This window comes from Anas acuta, chromosome 2 (assembly GCF_963932015.1).
Source record: "Anas acuta chromosome 2, bAnaAcu1.1, whole genome shotgun sequence".
NCBI lineage: Eukaryota > Metazoa > Chordata > Aves > Anseriformes > Anatidae > Anas > Anas acuta.
In genome coordinates this window covers 62,010,420-62,028,559 of record NC_088980.1, presented here as the reverse complement: position 1 = coordinate 62,028,559, position 18,140 = coordinate 62,010,420, and the positions used below count along the sequence as shown (strand labels likewise).

The 18,140-nt window shown below is 40.6% G+C and overlaps 1 protein-coding gene across 8 annotated transcripts in view; it reads right to left on the bottom strand.

Moving 5' to 3' along the window:
• BMPER (BMP binding endothelial regulator) overlaps window positions 1–18,140 on the bottom strand; it is a 167,097-nt gene that overhangs the window by 124,576 nt on the left and 24,381 nt on the right. For 6 of the 8 annotated variants that reach the window (XM_068670405.1, XM_068670407.1, XM_068670404.1 and 3 more), the window contains one exon: window positions 8,095–8,194. In XM_068670405.1, coding sequence (XP_068526506.1) covers window positions 8,095–8,194 — 100 coding nt within the window. Of the gene's footprint in view, window positions 1–8,094; window positions 8,195–8,674; window positions 8,831–8,916; window positions 8,997–18,140 lie in introns of those variants that run through there. The other 2 variants (XM_068670408.1, XM_068670409.1) reach the window with 2 other exon arrangements.

Sequence of the window (18,140 nt, the reverse complement as noted above, 5' to 3'; positions counted from 1 at the left end):
CTTCTAGACACCCCATAAAGGCAAAATGACCCTCTAGACTTGAGTCATTCCTGCAAAATAAATTACCATAAAATTGTTCTAATTTAAAGTTTAATCTCGTCCAATTTACTAATTTAACCACTTTGGTTCAATGTTGTGTATACCTTCTTTTTACACCCTAGTTTCAAACATTATTAACAAACATTTGGCTAATTTAATTTGAAAGACAGCAATTTAATTCCAAATTAAGCATCCTCACATGGATTTGGACTGAAGTTAAAAAAAATGCAAATTACAGCAGATTTCATTATTATCATTTGGGCAAGTTGACAATCAGGAAGTAATTTATCATTCCAGATCCTGTAATGTTTTTAAATGATCCTCTTTCTTCCCCAGACACCCAAGCACAGAGCAGTATCATGAAAAGAGGGAAAGTGACTGGAAAAAGACAGTTTAGTAGTGCTAAAACTCAAACAGTGTCCTCAGGAGTTCATTAAAAACAAGCTTTTATTACTCAATTCGACATTGTCTAATAAGATTGCAGAAGAGATTTTTGCTTATTTTAGGCTAATGAGAATTTTATAGACCATTCATTTCTGTATTCTCCCAAGACAAAATGATAGATTGGTGCACAATAGACTTGCTCCCCATCCCTCATTTTTTCAGCATCTTTCTTCTCCTATTAGTTTTTTTTTTTTTTTTTCTTGCTTTCCCTCCACTTTCTATTTAAAAAGTAACCTTTCTATTGGCATCGAAAATAAACACCAGGAAAAAGAAAACAGTCAGAATACATGTTTTATTTAGTTTTTGATAAATTAATCCTCAGGGAGGATCCAGGCATGCTAGCACTAAATACCAGTTCTAGCCAAGCAAAAAAAAAAAAAAAAAAAAAAGCAAATATGAACAAAACAAACAATAACTTGCACATTATGCAGTATTTGATCTGTTGGGCAAAATAACAGAACTGTGAATCACATATACACGATATTTTTTTTCACATCTCTTAATGATGGTAAAGCCATTGACAAGCTTCCAGTAAAGCTACTAGAAAATTAAACTTCATATTGGGTAATCCTGGTCTTCCTTTGTCAACACTGAGGCATGAAAATATATACAAAATCTCATGCTATTTAAGTCTCACTCTAAACAGATAAAATCAAACTCTTTCCTCTGTAACTGCAAACAATCAAATCTATTTGTAGCTGACACATTGCAATTATCATGCCCAATAGTTATGAGGCACAGGCACCGTACAAAGGGCATTCAACACAGCAGTGTAAAAGGACCATTGGAATGAGCGATGCCCATTCCAATGGGGGGGGGGGGGGGGGGGGGGGGGGGAAGAGGGGAGAATTCATTCTGTGGGATCCATAAGTGGATCTGAGTGGTCTCACCACACACAAATCCAAGGGTCCCGATGGGATGCATCCACGTGTGCTAAGGGAGCTGGCAGTGGTGATCGCTGAACTGCTCTCTATCATCTTTGAAAGGTCCTGGAGAACGGGTGAGGTACCTGAAGACTGGAGGATAGCCAATGTCACTCTGGTTTTCAAGAAGGGCAGGAAGGAGGATCTGGGAAACTACAGGCCAGTCAGTCTCACCTCTGTCCCTGGAAAGGTATTGGAGCAGCTTGTTCTGGATGCCATCTCCAAGCAATTGGAAGAGAAGGTTATGAGGAGTAGTCAGCATGGATTCACCAAGGGGAAGTCATGCTCGTCCAACCTCGTTGCCTTCTATGATGGCATCACCAGCTGGGTAGATGGGGGCAGAGCGGTGGATGTCATCTACCTTGATTTTAGGAAGGGTTTTGATACTGTCTCCCATGACATCCTACTAGCAAAGCTGAGAAAGCGTGGGATAGACAAGTGGACAGTAAGGTGGGTTGAGAACTGGCTGACTGGCTGAGCTCAGAGGGTGGTGATCAGCAGCACAGAGTCTGGCTGGAGGCCTGTGACTAGTGGTGTTCCCCAGGGGTTGTTGCTGGGTCTGGTCTTGTTCAAGATCTTCATCAACGACCTTGATGAGGGAATAGTGTCTGCCCTCAGCAAGTACGCCAATGACACAAAGCTGGGAAGAGTGGCTGACATGCCAGAAGGCTGTGCTGTCATTCAGCAAGACCTGGACTGACTGGAGAGATGGGCAGGAAGAAACCAACTGAGATTTAACAAGAGCAAGTGTAGAGTCCTGCACCTGGGAAGAAACAACCCGAAGTATCAGTACAGGCTGGGGGATGACCTGCTGGAGAGGAGCTCTGCGGAGAAGGATCTGGGGGTCCTGGTGGATGACAGGTTGATCATGAGCCAGCAGTGTGCCCTGGTGGCCGAGAAGGCCAGTGGGATCCTGGTGTGCATTAAAAGGAGCGTGGCCAGCAGGTCAAGGGAGGTGATCCTCCCCCTCTACTCTGCCCTGGTCAGGCCTCACCTGGAGTATTGTGTCCATTTCTGGGCTCCCTGATACAAGAAAGACAGGGATCTCCTGGAAAGAGTCCAGCGGAGGGCCACAAAGATGATACAGGGCCTGGAGCATCTTCCCTATGAGGAAAGGCTGAGAGACCTGGGTCTGTTCAGCCTGGAGAAGAGTAGACTGAGAGGGGATCTCCTCAGTGTATATAAATATCTGAGGGGTGGGGGACAGAAGGATGTAGCCAACCTCTTCTCTGTGGTTTGTGGGGATAGGACAAGGGGCAATGGCTGCAAGTTAGAGCACAGGAAGTTCCGCACTGACATGCGAAAGAACTTCTTCACAGTGAAGGTGACGGAGCATTGGAATAGGCTGCCTAGGGAGGTTGTGGAGTCTTCTTCTCTGGAGATATTTAAGGCCCAACTGGACACCTACCTTCCTACTCTAAGGAACCTGCTTTGGCAGAAGGGTTGGACCCGATGATCCTTCGAGGTCCCTTCCAACCCCTACAGTTCTGTGGTAAGAACTTTGCTATCCAAAATACCATATAGTTAGAGCTGCTGTTCATTTCTGATACAGTACCTAATGCAATTGCCAAGCCTGGCAACTGGAAAACTGTGACTTCTTATGGCTGTGAATGGTGTCATGAATTATAAATAAATAAAGCAAATATCTGATTTCCTCACACCAGCAAAACTGTTTACAATCAGTACACCTTACAATTTCAAAGTTAAACAGTAAAATAAATTCTTACTCCAGTCATAGTCTACTAAAGTATTTATTGTGTTGTTCCAGACCAGTCATACAAAAGGACAATTGCCTGCAAAGCCTCCCTCCTGGTCTTTTATTTCCTTCTACTTTGCTGCACTGGGCACAATGGCCATACACAAGGTATCAATGCATCCATATATTACCACAGAAATCTCATACTACTTTCTAATACAATTGTCCTGAACAACTTCTCTATGATAGTAGAAGTTTGGGCAACTGATGCTTGACTACAAAAGTAATTATGACAACATGACAATACAGTTCATAAAAAAAAAATCTTACATAAATGGAGAATGATAGTAATCAAGGTAACAAAAAAAGTATAAAATTTGAAGCACCACTGAATGCTAGAATGTATATCAGATGTCAAAGGGATATGAAACACATGTGCTAAGACCTTTTTAAGAAGAGTTTAATCACCACTTCCTGTGATTTAATAGAGACCTTTTCTTAGGCATAACCAGAAGTAACCAATGCTGACACCACAAACAGAGGTCCTCAGAAGCCATCTGTCACTGCTACAAAATCCCTGTCTTTTCTTGAAATGCAGAGTTAGAAACAGTCAATGCTGAGGTGAACGTATACCCCTAGCCTCAAGAAACTAGCCTCCTGGCTCAGAGCTAGATCACATTAGCAAGAGACTGAGAAGTACTGTGAAAGGCCACGAGAAAAGCTAGACTTGATTAGGTCCCTAAGCCACCACTTTCCATAATGAGTTTCTGCTGGTACTAGGTTATTCAGATAAAAGTGACAAAGATTTTAGTAAGACAATATATGACTATCTTCCCAGCCTATACCCTTCCATCCATGGATTAGGTTGCATCCTTATCTCTAAGAGGTTGCCTTAGCACATAGAATGATTTGCTGTAAGTTATAGTGTCCCACACAAAGCTTCTCTGGTGATGCTTACAACAGGGCACCAAACTGGTATCACCTCTCTCATACTGAAAATGTCCACAGGTGAACTAAATGTCAAACATATGGCACCTTCAGGGCACTAGTAGAGTAGCCAGAAAAGTGATAAACTCATAACCTTTCTCTAACTTCCCTTGCAAGCCAGCCCTGATAGTTGAAATTGGCTGCAATCCTCAAGCATAATATTTGATATCCTTTCCAAGAAATGCACAATTAAATATGATAGCTTTGGATATTCGATAGCCCAGAGAACTAGCCCTGGTGTTGCCTAGGCTGTGACTCCATTCTCTGGTAGACACCAGATCAATGGAGGATAGCTTGTGAACCTCTAACTTCATTAACTTACAAAATAAAAATAAAAAGCCAATTTCTATACAAGAACTGAAAGAAACTTCAGAACAACAAATCATACTTATTGTAACAAATACCCACTGGTTTTGTCTTTGCACATCCATGGAAGATTCACATTCTTAGGATAAGAGTAAACTATGGTACACAATTTTAAAAATGGAAGCTTTATCCAGCCCTGAGCTGGTAATGCCACTTCTTCAGAGAGAAAACAACTTATTGGAGGTACAGAGAGCTCTATATCCAAGTGACAGTCTCCATCCAACTAAGTAACTAAACGTTGCCAAATCTATCTCTATAATCTGAATGACCTCATATGTTTTCATTAAACATATTTAATAAAATTAAAGATGAAAAGTGGCCTATTTATCCTATGCTAAAGTAATAAGAGGGCCTAATATTTTAATACTTTTAAAGTGAGTGGTATGCTAGAGGTATATAGTATGTTTTATAAACTACAGTAAGTATCTGTCAGAAGAATAATTTCACTGAAAGCTTTCACTATTATGCTGTGTTGTTTGCATTCTCCTTGCAGCAGGGAGCCGTACTCATGGGCCCACATTTCTCTGTTCTAGACTTTGCACAAACACACAGTGAAAGAGTGCCCTGCTCCACAGACTTCACTATCTAAGGTCCTCTGTGCTGAATGTCAGGAATAGTGTCAAAACACATTGCTGGTCTGAAGGATTAAAACATTAAGAAAGCCAAATCTCTTAATATGTTAGGGATAACATGTTTTTCCATCACAGTGAATGTCATTCTGTTTTTTGTTCTAATTGCAAAAGCCATACTTGCTGCTGTTTTCTTTCCTTTTGATTTCTTCACAGAAAGGAACAAAGTGCTATAAGTTATCTAAGTCACATAAAAATACCCAAAAGGGAGCAAAGGATTTATGCTCAGCATGCAATAATTTGCAGAAATTCTCTAGCAACAATTCAAGCTCTCCTGTGTGCAAAGCTGTAAACACAAGCTCAGCTGGATGCACCGCTGCAGGCATATGGTATTTCTTAATTCCAGAATGCTCTATACTATCAGAAAAACTGGTCCTACATACTAAGTCTTCATGCCTTCCCCATAATAGAATAAAATATCCTGGCAGCAGTGTCACAAATGACTCATGCATGGTGGTTTCCTTCCTACACTAACCAATTCTGGAAACATACCCTTTGGTCTTGATGTTATCCTCCTAATGTTGTACTCAAATGACAGCAGCCACTCATTCATTCATTCATTTCTTCACAAGGTAGGAAGACCTGAAGCTATCAAAGGGAACTGGCAATAACCCATAAGGCCTGATCAAGCCTTTCTGGGTTTTGGGAACTAAGCCAAGAAAAAAAAAAATAAAAATCAGGTTCTGGTGTCTTTTCTTTGCAATGTTTTGTTCGGGTTTAGATGAAATGCAACCAGTAAAAATCAGTTTCCTTTTTCCTGCCTGTGTTCCCTATGGGCATTCTGGCAGCCTGACAAAATAGTAACTGAGAACAAATGCTGCAGGGCCAAGTCTCGGCTGCAGCTGAACTCCACGCTGGGAGTGCCAGAGAGCTGTTGAGACACCAAAAGGAGCTGAAGCACTATGCAGCCAGGCTGGTGTTCACACCCTTCATTCCCCAGATACTTCCCAGAGGACACTTGTTTCAGATTTTTGCACAGAACAGAAACTTCAGCAGTGTTCAGAAGAGCAGGAGAGCAAGAAACTTCCTCAGAGTGAAGGTGGTTCCATCAGTCTTTTCCTAGGGTACCAGGCAATCCAGTGACAGTGTGTGGTGTTGGGACTGCTGTAGTCATACAAGTGCATATTTAGCTTTACTTCTCAGAAAGGATAAAAAAAAAGTTTCTCTACAAACTTTAGACTGCTTAGTTTCTTTAGGAGCTTTTGGTGAGGAACATTGCTGGATACCTATTAGAAACCTAGGAAGACATCAGCTGTCTGTATCCTTAACTGACCCCTTCAAAGGGCTCTAGCAGTTCTATAAGACATAGCACTTCCCACTTACATCATAATTACCCATTCACCTCCTAACTATTTTTTGTATCAATTTTATTATTTTTCCTGTTAGAGATGTCAGACATACCAATCTGCAGATACCAGGCTCAAGCCTATTAGCAATGTTCTGTAGGTGCTCACCCCAATTCAGTATAAACTGAAAATCTTACAAGGAATCTGAATTAAGATGTCTATCTAATGGTAATAGCCCATACAAACTAATACCCGTATCCTCAACTTTGGAACACTGACATTTGTTTAATGCAGAATCATTTTGTATTCATAAATGCACACATGCATATGCACATATACAAAGCTTTCAGGCAATTTACAAACTACACATTCCTTTATCAAAATGAAGAATTAATCTCCAGCACAATCAAACAATATTTAGGCATAATTTGCTATAAATCTGATACTAAATACAACTTAATAAAATAAGTTATATCTATGTGAAAAATAACTAAAAATTCTGTGAAGCAAAATGCTTTTTTTTTTTTTCTTCTCCTTTTTTCCATTTAATTTCAGTTTCTTTCAAGTGTCAGAATTTTAGACAAATCTTTGGACTGAGACTTGCTGATAATATTCTAAAGCTGCAGCACAGAAGCAAAGTAAAACCCAGTTAGCACACCGCTGCAGCCATCCAGGAAAAACACATATCCATCATGTCTCTTCCATGTGAATTTCAGCATAATCTGTTTTCCTGTATTTGTATTTCTCCAGGGAAGGCAATAAACGCTTTCATTTCCCAACAATTTATCCAACCCCATCTCCCTCCCAAAATCACTCTATCACCACTGGGGAAATACACAACAGAGAAAAATAAAGAAAAGTAAAGCTGACTGAATCCAGCATTTTCAACCTCATGGACAGTGTAAGCAGTCTCTCAGCAAAATTAGTGTTTTATAGAATATTACTTACTGATTACTGAATACTGATTACTTATTTAATCAGTATTAAAAAAAAAATAATGATTTTTCAGTATACAGAGACTGTTTCACAACTTAATCTACTTGCACATTTTTTCATGTGAATTAATATAGTAATTGCATACCATACATGTTCAAACAATTAAGTTGTTTATTAAATGATATCCAATAATTAGCTCATTCTAAAGAGCTTTCAAGATACAGTGTTTGTCAAGAAATAGATACATAATGCTTGGATTGCAGCCCACTTTGGCTTTAACAAAAATATCCACAATATTATTATTTGAATCAGGACATATTTACTAGAAGTATTAGAATTTGGTTTGCTTGTATCTAGAAAAATAGAAATAATCTAGATAAATATTATGATTTTTGTTAATAGCAAGCATGATTCCTCTTACATACCACATGAGGAATTCTTCCGTACTTGTAATTATAATCAGTTTGATTTTGAACTAAAATATTTCTAATAGATAAAGTTAGAGCAGGAGATATCACTCAAAAGACTGACAACATACCAGCAAAGTACAGTCAATATGGATTTCTAAAGGATTGCCATTGCACAAGAACTAATAATCATGAGGTGAATATGTGAATTTATGAATCTCCATCAGCTTTTTAAATATATGGATTATAACTGTGGTTATTGCCTTTCTGAAGTTTTTGGTGTCCAGCTGAGAAGCTTCCAAATTTGTCCTGTCTCTGGCAACATAAGTTTTAACTGATAACATTTTTTAAAAGAGAGAAATAATAAGAAGAGAACCACACCTTTGCAGCGTTCACAGCAAGCTCCTCTCTGCTTAATGACAAGAGCACACTCCTTGGAAAGCATGGGACACTTCTCTCTTTTGCATGTCACTTCCTTATTCTGGAGGAATAAAAAAAAAAAAGAAAAGAGAAAAAAAGATATATATAAACCAAATCCACTGTTCAGTTTCTTGCAACTCAGAAAATAATATGTGAGCCTAACAATCTGTTCTCTTGCTTCAGGAGAAGTCTGTGACTGAAAACACCTTTCTGCCCTTGAAGGAACACAGTAGAAGACAGCTTCTGAATTATTCAGGAGCACAACTGAATGGAGTTTAAAACCTGCTAAAACAGCAATTCATAATCACTACACATCATAGTACAGAAAACGTGTCCTATTGAAGAAGGCCACTTTACTTAAACAGACAGCTAGCTACATGATGTGCTTGTTAAAATATACTCGAGGTGTTGCCCCATGAACTACAGAGTTCAGGAGTCATTTTTCATGCTGACATAAGGACAGACAGATGAAGAAAAGAAACCTCAGAGAAAACAAAACTCTCCAGCAGCACTGAAAATCATTTTTAGCTAGTAGTATTACCTGACTATCCAGAGGCCCTTCAAAAGAGGTGGCTATTACTGTACTATAAAACACTGTAATTCATCTCTTTCTCCCCAAAATGCTTGGAATCAATGAAACAATACAAGCAGGTAGAATCACTGTACGTTATAGTATCATTTTTTCTATGGCAAAAAGCCAGTAATTATGAAGGCCAAAGAGCACATTGATCATATTAAGAATATCAATATAGTTTGTATGACAACAAGCACAAGAAACATTACATTTATAGCTTGGCTTTATCCCATGGTGTCAACCATTCTGGATAACCCTACCATTAAAAAAAAAAAAAAAAAAGGCAGAAAACAAATACTTTGTTTTGTTGTTGTTTTTTTTTAAAGTCAAATTTTGCTTCCTGAAATTCCTGACTGAAAGTAACCCTCTGAACTGACCTCCACCTATAATTAGTAGCTCAGTTCATTAAGTGACACAGGTGGCCATTACTAGATGCAAGCACCCACCTTACCCAATCTTGTGACTTAATTAGAGACCAAAAAATTAAAGGGGTAGAAAAATGTAAATCATAAAACTAAACCATGCTTTCCAGTCCTTTTCTTCTGCTCCCTGTGGCCTCATTCAAGGTGCCTGTGAAGGATAACACACAGCTTTTATTACACTCCAGCCCTTTGTCTAAAATCAGAGGTTTTATTTTCTTCAAAGTCACTGCCTGATCTGACGGGAGCTATAAAGGCTCTTCAGTCTTATCAGTGTAAATGAGGAATAACTCTAGCCAAGCTGGTGTGAAATCAGTAAATGAGAATCTAGCCTTAAATTGCTGCTTGGCTGAAGAGCAGCTGCAGCAATATGAACAACTACTGTAAAGAGACAGGTCACTGCTAGTCACCAACACATGCTGGTTGCTTCGCATCACTCCAGCATTGCAGAGCAACCATAAATGCAATTTAACAGGCTAGTTAAGCTGAATTTATGACAGCGCTCTAGTTTTGGGTTGGCACAAGGCAGCCACATCAGCAAGACTGGCTCAGCAACTTCTTTTTAGAGCACAGGGTGAAATTCTGGTTTTCTTATATGAACATAGTGCCCCTGATTTTGCCTTATGTCAGCCTGCTGAAGGACAGCAGAAACAACTTTACTGTATCTACTACACACAGTCTGTATTTTGAAGGGTTTTGCTAAGATCTGACTCTCTTTAACAACAATTTGTTCAATAAGAGATTTAATAAGCCTAGTGACCCTACTACCTTTACCTGCAGGACAGTCTTCTGCATGGTGAAAGTGGTCTGAAGGAAAAGCAAAATCATGTTTGTAGTATACTCCTTTGGAGAATGTGATTTACCTAGCTGGGACATGTCATGGACCCATGGGATATGTAATACACGGTGTCCCTCTGGGCCAAACGAGCTAGGTAGAACCCATGTTGTGGGGCTTGTCAGGCAACTGCCCCTCAGCCTTCCTCAGGATGAAATCTCCATTGAGGATGGCAAAAAGAGGAATAAGGAGTAAAACAGCTCCATATTGCTTTTTGTTCCCTGACTCACAGGGACCTCTTAAAATTGCAGAATATTCCAAGCTGGCAGGGACCTACAAGGATTGTCAGGTCCAATTCCTGGCTCCATGCAGAACTACCTAAAAATTAAACCATATGTCTGAGAGCATTGTCCAAATGCTTCTCAACTCTGGCAGGCTTGCTGCTGGACTTCTGGGACAAACATCTCCTGCAGCCTGAATTCTGAGCTAGCTTCTCCCCTTTTCTCCTAAGCATGGCCTCCCTCTGCCCTCAGGTACATCCTGACATGATCATTTCTTGACAGGAAACCTTCCTAAGGATGGCCCTAACATATACATGTATATTTAAACAGGTGGTATTTGCTAGATAGCATTCCGAACTAGAAGTCTCCTATTTAGCCTAGATTACTTCAATAAGAAATTATATCTGCCAAGTTTGGTACCATTGAGCCAACCAAGGGTGGGCAGCCAAATTTGGATCTCACTCTTTTTCCCTTATCATCAGCAGCACCAGTGGCTAAACCCCAAACTCAGCACAGATGATTTTGTAGTTCATGACCTGGTGCTGAGGACGGTTTTATATCAAACGGCTGTTCCACAAAAAGCACATTAGTTGCCCAAGGTTCAGCACTGGGAACTGAAGGGTCCTCACCCCTCAGAGTGTGCCTTTAGCAGTAGGCTACAAATTTATATCCCAGCAGACCTAGAATTACTTGCTGCTCAGTGGCCCAGCTTCAGCAGAAGAGGGTCTTGTCCCTCACACTCTCAAAGGCCATGGGTCCTGACAGCAAAGATACTTTTGGGGAAAGTGGGAGATGAGTCTTTGAATTGCCTCCAGAGGTGGCAGGCACTGAACCTGGATCACCATTTCAACAGTGAGTCGCTACAGCATAGTGCTGAAAGGTGGAGACAAGACGAGGTTCTACACTTACCCCAGTTTTCTTTTAAGAAAGAAAGGAAACAAAAAAAAAAAAAAAGCAAAAAAAAAAAAAAGCAGGATCAGCTCTGTCCTTTGGAGAAGAAGCTGCAGCATCCTGCCTGCAAGAACAGCTCTGTGTATCCCAGGTAAAACAGAGCCAATCCTTTGCCACCATAAGAAGGACAGCTAAGCCCTGAAGCAGGGTGGTACTCACAAAGCTGATGTTCCTCCTCCTCTCTAAGCTGTTGTTGCAGGGGAGCCCCAGACAGCTCAGAAACTGTGTCAGATGCCAGCCTAAGGTGTCTAACTCTCTATGCAAGTAAAACATGAAAAAATAGGCCAGATGTGGAGAAAAGGGTTAATACCATGCTGATCCATCATAGGACAGCAGCAGCAGATAAAACAGGGCTGGTGAATCATTGTTTAGTCTATTGCAGTAAGGCATTATCCACTGCAGATCTCACAGGCCCATGGGGTGTAAAAGTACAAGGCTTAAACAAAGAGCAATTGTCACCAGGAGCTTTTTTTTTTTTTTTTTTTTTTCCACCCTGTCATCCAAAACACTGCTCTGAATGCATAGTGTCCATCTGCTTATTTCAATTTTGCTGCCTCCTTCCCTCCCATTTCACAAGGGCAGAGGGGAGTGTGAAAGCAAATGGACTTTAGCAACAAATCCTTTCCTTCCAAATGCATCCACTCCTACTCCCAGTATGCATAACATTTCAATACTTGTCCCAGCCATACATTAGATAGTTGCTAAGTAGCTGCATGAAGGAGAGCTGTATTACCAAACCTCCCTCTGTGTTGTCAACAGTGTCTACGGAGTTGTTGAAAGCTCTCAGATACTTTGATTTTTGCTGTTCTTAAGAGAAAACTTCTTAGACGGCAACATTCAGAAGCCAACAGTTATGGGAGGGTAGGGGATTTTTTCCTTTTGTTTAAAGGACATGCACTCTGGCACTGAGAAGTGCGGAAGAGACACATGGCTCATAAATATATAAACCATTTGCTAAATCAGAAACCTGGGAGTCAGTCAAAATCCATAATAGGATCCCAAGATTCATAATAAATAACTTTTAATTATAGTCCTGCACAATAGTTATTTTAAACAGATGGTTTATAGATTCACATCTGGGATTTTTATTTTTTTTTTAATTTAGTGCTCAGGCACACACATACACAGAAAGGGAGAGAACATCACAAAACCTCAGCTAAGGCTTTTATTAGTGTTGGAAAAAATACGTATTTTTTAAAAGTGGTCAGGCTAATCCAGAACAATGCTGCCACAGCTGACGCAACTCACCAGTAAGCACTCGGTAAAGGCTTTGCGCTGAAATCTCAGGCTCCCTAGGAAAGGAAAACTTAGGGAAGTGCTGCAGCATCACCCTGGACTCGTCACCTGCCCTCACAGAGCCTGACAGTGAAGAACTCACTTTTCAATGTGCCTGGGGGTAGATCAGAAAGTTTTGTTGGGTGCCCATGTTTCTCCCCTCTCCCACATTTTGCCAGTGGGATCCAAAGGTCTCTTCTTGAACTTGGCTTGCAAAGGTGATGTCAAATTCCTGTACAGGACAGATACAGTAACCAGAGCTTATACTGGTGTTGCTGCCCCGTGTTGCCTTTACTGCAACCCACTCTCAACACAATTTGTTCACCTTCCACACGCACCTCGTATTTTTACCTTCTATCAAAGACCCCTGCACAAAATAACCCAGTCTGGTGACAAAATATATCAAACTAACGGCCTTAAACTCATGTGGTACAGTTAAATAAAATGCCAACATGAAAAGAAAAAGAAAAAAAAAAAAACACTAAAAATAAATCTGAATATTTGGCAGGGATCTTAGAGAGAACGAGTGCCAAACCACAGCTTGGAAGCCGCAGCCAACTTTCTACACGGTTCCCCACTGGGCTCCAGCCGGCTCACAGCAGCCACCAGGAGGATGGCTCTTTTCAACCTGGATTTGGCTTGGAGGAAAAAAATCAGGAATCCACTTAATTTCTTCAGGGCTACAGCCGTCAACAGTATTGCGAGCCCACAACTTGCCTGTCAGCTGTGGAAGACCTCACAGATGTAGATTCTCAGGGGGCTTGATTTCCAATGCAAAATCCGCCCCCCCCCCCCCCCAAACACACACACACTTTTTTATGTAAATGCATTTCTGATATCCTGAGAATATTGAGTATTTATGCTGGATAGGAAAAATGATGCTTAAATTGTCATTTAACCAAAAAAGCCTATACAGAGAGAGATTGTAAAAGCCACAAGGACAGATTTGATAGAAGTATGAACTATCATTAATGGATAATCCTGAAAACATTCATTTTTGACCATTATTCATCACAGTACCTCTATGATGCTCATTAGTAACTCTCACTGAGTCCTCCTCCCTGAGTAGCTCAGATTGTCCTGAAGTTCCTGCAAGAAGTCTGTGGGATCGTCCTCCAAAACAATAAAAATTTTCAAACAATGGCAAAAGCTACCCCCAGGGAATTTGGGATGCAGCTTTCAGATGTGCACATATGACCTTGTGAGAAAAAAAAGAGCCATTTAAAATGAATGAGGCTGGTGCACTCAAGCCCCTTAGGCAACATCCCCACTGAGAGGTGCAGGACAGGCTGAAGCACAAGTTGAAGCACTCTGCACACCACCACCCACACTGCTGGCTCTCTTCCAGATATTGCACACAGCCAGGGCATCCTCACAAGCATCCACAAAGCCATGCTCACTCCATATGAGCCACAGGAGCAAGGGTTTGGACCAGCTCTGGCCAATGGCTCTTTCCCTCAGCAAAACTGGGGAGCACAGGCTCCAAGCTGCATGTCTGCACCCATGCTTACAGGCAGACAGCCCCCAAGTTGGGCCAGCCCAAACTCGAGAACAGGCTCAGACATGTGCATAACTCATGGTCTAGACAAATCCTGAGGCACTTTCTGAAAACGCTACCCCTTCTCCTTCGGTACTCTTGACTCTTGTCTCGGCCGATTTGCAAACTTCCCTATAACTGGTGGAGCTGATGCAAGCAGGCAATCCCTGCTAAGTGCTGCAGGCCTGCTGTCTGCAGTGACTGTTTCTCTTCCTGAGTAGGAACTGTATGCTTAGGCCTCAAGGAGGAGACACCACTTCCCAAGGAGAGAGGTTTGCAGACATTTCAGACCACTGTCAAGGGAGGGCAGAAAAAGGATTCATTTCCCTTGTTCTCCTCTGATTATCTGTTTTTCTTTTCCTTGCAAAAACAAATGTTATGGGTACAATAACAAAAATGGTTCATCACACTAAATGTTCCTTTAAATTCAAGGTGGAAAAGATATTCCCCTATGCGGCCATTTTCTGCAAAACAATACAGGTCTCTTTGTTTACTCACATAAACCCACAAACACCAAGGCACATACATTTCACCATAGAGAGACAGAAATCCTATTAATTTTAAGCATATCTTTAATTTTAATGGTACAATTCACAACAGTGCAGCCAAACATATGTTTTAGTACTTCCAGCATCAAGGCCTTGCCCTTGGTACAACACAACCAAGACTTCAGCACGAATTGCATTAGACAGATGCAAATGACAGTATTTCATCAGGAACAAAATACATGAGTTCAACCCAAAGAGCCCCTTTTTCCTTTACTGTGCAGTGCACATGGTAGCCTCCAATTCACTCCCTCATCCCTGTAATCTCTAATTTTTGTCCTCCCTGCTTGGGAGGAGGCTGCAGCTCTCGGTGGTGGTATCAGCCACCGCCTCCTGAATTCAAGCTCTCCCCACTCCCTAGGAAATGGGATTAAAGGGAAGGCCCTGCTGAAAGATGACACCAAATTTCACCTCAAATGGGTATTCCCCACCACTGTGAGGAACACATTAGTATGTGCAAGTCATTCAGGACACATCACTCACAACCCCTTACAGACTGAACAGATACTTTTTTCAGTGTGTTTAATGATGTTTACCAGCATGAGGAAAGTGACCTCTGTGGCCTGCTTCAGTCCTGATCTCCCCTGACAGCAGCCTGCTGCACTGTTATGTGGTGAAAGGAAGACGCTCTTCTCCTACACTCGTTTGTGTTAGCACAACTGCAGAGACTGCAGCTGGGATCAGGGTCCTGTAACATCAGACGTCGCCTCAGCACATGATAGGAGCAGATCTCTGCTCCAGAGCTTATCAACAAAGTAGACGCAGCCAAACAAAATGACCATAACTGCACATTAAGTCAGAAAGCCAGAACAGGATCCAGACCTCTTAGCTCTCCACCTCCCCATCTCCACCTCCACTTTAAGTGTCACCAGCATTACATTTCTTTAACTACACAGCTAAAGGCAAAACTTCATGAGACAACAGAATAGTGTATGAGTGTCTTCTAGCAATAAAAGACAAGGTCTTCAGAAATTCCCAGCAGTTTGTATTGCAGTCCAAAAAACTACCCATAGTTATCCAGGGTCACATTCTGAGGTGTTCTGGTTGGGGACCACACCTTTGCAATTCATGAGATTTGTGCATTTAGAATTCACGTCTTTTCCCCTTTCCTGCATTTTCAACAACTGAAAAAAAAAAAAAAAAAAAAAAAAAAAAAGTGGTTTTGTTCTGTCCTGTCTGAAAAATTAACATTAACTTAGTCCCATCAATACAGCCTCCCGTCAAGGTGCTTCTTTTTTTTATTTTTTTTTTTAACTATTTCCATTCCAGTTATACAGACAATTCTCATTTAATTTTCCAACAAATTTGTTGCCAATGAGATAAATGCAAAATGATGGAAATTGGAAAAAAAAAAAAAAAAAAGCATCAAAATATGAATCCATCCATTCAGAATTACTGTTTTTGGATGAGTTCACAACATCTATTATAGGTCAAATACTGATTGATGGTAATTTCTCTTCTATTGATGTAAATTAAATCTTAATTTGGCCTTCATTTAAAATTTAACTTAAATAAATTTGATTTAAATTAAATAACTTTAAATTTAATTTAAATAAAATTTAAATTAAAAAAATATTTTATTTATGCATAGTAGAAATTACTTCGTCACATTTTGATGGGTTAAACCTACAAATATATGCTGTCCAAACAATAGTTACCTGTCATTGTGTCATTATTGCCTTCTGTGTCTGACATCTACTTACTCAGACTTTACACTGGAGACTGAGATAGAGGAAAATACACTGGTTTTGAGTTTGAGCCTGCTCTGAAAACTTTGAACAAAGCAGCCCTTGAGGCCACGTACTTCTTAAAGAGTTTAAAAAGCCCTATGGGCCTCCTAACTTACTCTGCAACAAGTCATATCCCATGAAGAAACTCACTTCTGTACAACACAAAAACAGGCTAGATTAAAGAAAAGGGAAGGAAAAAAAGCAAGGTCCCCTGCTGCTCTGTCTGGCCAGAATCATGTCTTTTACTGCCCATATCCTCTAAAGGAACGATGCTCTCATGATATATTACCCTAATATATCACCAAGTGACAGTTTTCTCATGATACTGTATCCTCAAAGATGTGATGCATGCCAGAACAGCAGCAACACGAGATCTCAGCTGGAGGGGGTGGGGTGGGGGGGTAGGAGTGGAGGAGCAGGATTTTTTATTTTCTTCCATATTTTCAATCTACAATTTATTTCTTAATTTTATTTTGCTGGAAAATAATAATATAAATAAATAAATAAATCCCTGCCAATCCCAGCTTCATAATCCAATGGACTGTTAGAAGCCTCACACTAATAGAGCTTTTAAACTGGAAAGCACACAAAAAAAAAAAAAAAAAGAAAAGAAAAGAAAACAACAACAAAAAAGGTTATTCAGGGAGCAAGAGCATTTTGTGGCCAGGACTGTCTGAAGGGGGCAAGAGCTTTCAGGGTCTTTTCATGCTGCCTCCAGATCACAGGGGCTCACTCCTCTTTGCTGCAACTGCTCTGTACTACTGATATGTGGGGAGCATCTTCATCCAGTTGGTGCCAGTGCAAGAAGGCTGAGGCCATGGGAAAAATTGGTCAGAAAAAGATATGCCACAATGATGTTTTATGTGACACATCTCATTTCTGCAAGTCTTCCTTAGGTCCACTCAGATTCCTGATGGATGCAAAGCTTTACTGCTATAAGAAAGAGTGTGGAATACACTGTTGGTCAAAATACTTCCCTTTGTTTTGACCAACCACCTTGCCAAATCAGGTTTAGATTTTGACTTTCAAAGATTCAGCCAACACTGTAGCTACTAGGAGAAAAAGCACGTTTGGACTTGTGAACTGAGCAAAAGTGATATGGAAGTCATTGGGAGGAAACGAAAAACCAAAGCTGTCAAAGTCACTTTCGCAGTCCTTTAGTTGACTTTGACCATATTTTGTGGCCTGGCCTTTGCTGCTTTTGGGCGAGATGTAGCAGCCCTTATTCACAGCACTGCTCACTCAGCCACATGACAATACCATTGCAGTCAATGAAACCACCCATGCGAGTTCAGAGGTTTGAGCTGAGCTCTTCTGCACAGACACATGCACAGAGCCCTATGTACTGGGTAGGCCCAGTTAATTATGCGGTTATTTTTACATGTGGCTATGGAAAGAAGTTTGCTGTCCAAAGTAAGAAACTAATATTGCACAACCACTTTCTGCTTGAAAAATCCAGTGGTTAAAACATGTTTTTGCATAATCTTTGCCTTGCAGGGACAGTTCTCACTTCTGAAATTTGAATTCCCTTCTTTCTGTTTTGCACATGTACAAACAAACAGATTCGGGAATGTTCAAAGCTGGTGAATCTTGACTATAACAATACATTGAATAGGAGCAATGCACACAGATTTTTCTCAGCCTGTGTCCCCTTCACTCCTTCCTCTACCCTTGCACTGCTGGAAGTAAAAAAAAAATAAAAATAAAACCAACAACAAATAAAAAAACTGTTTCTGACAAGTAAATGGAGCTGACATTAGAGCATAACTATAAGGTGAATAGGGTATGCGCAAGCCATTTGTCATCTTGACAAAGTGATTTTCAGTCACCAGTGGGACACTTTAAAGACATCTGAACAGTTGGCCTTGACCACCAGCATTTCTTACGGTTTATAAGGGGCCCTGTGGGACCCAGAACATA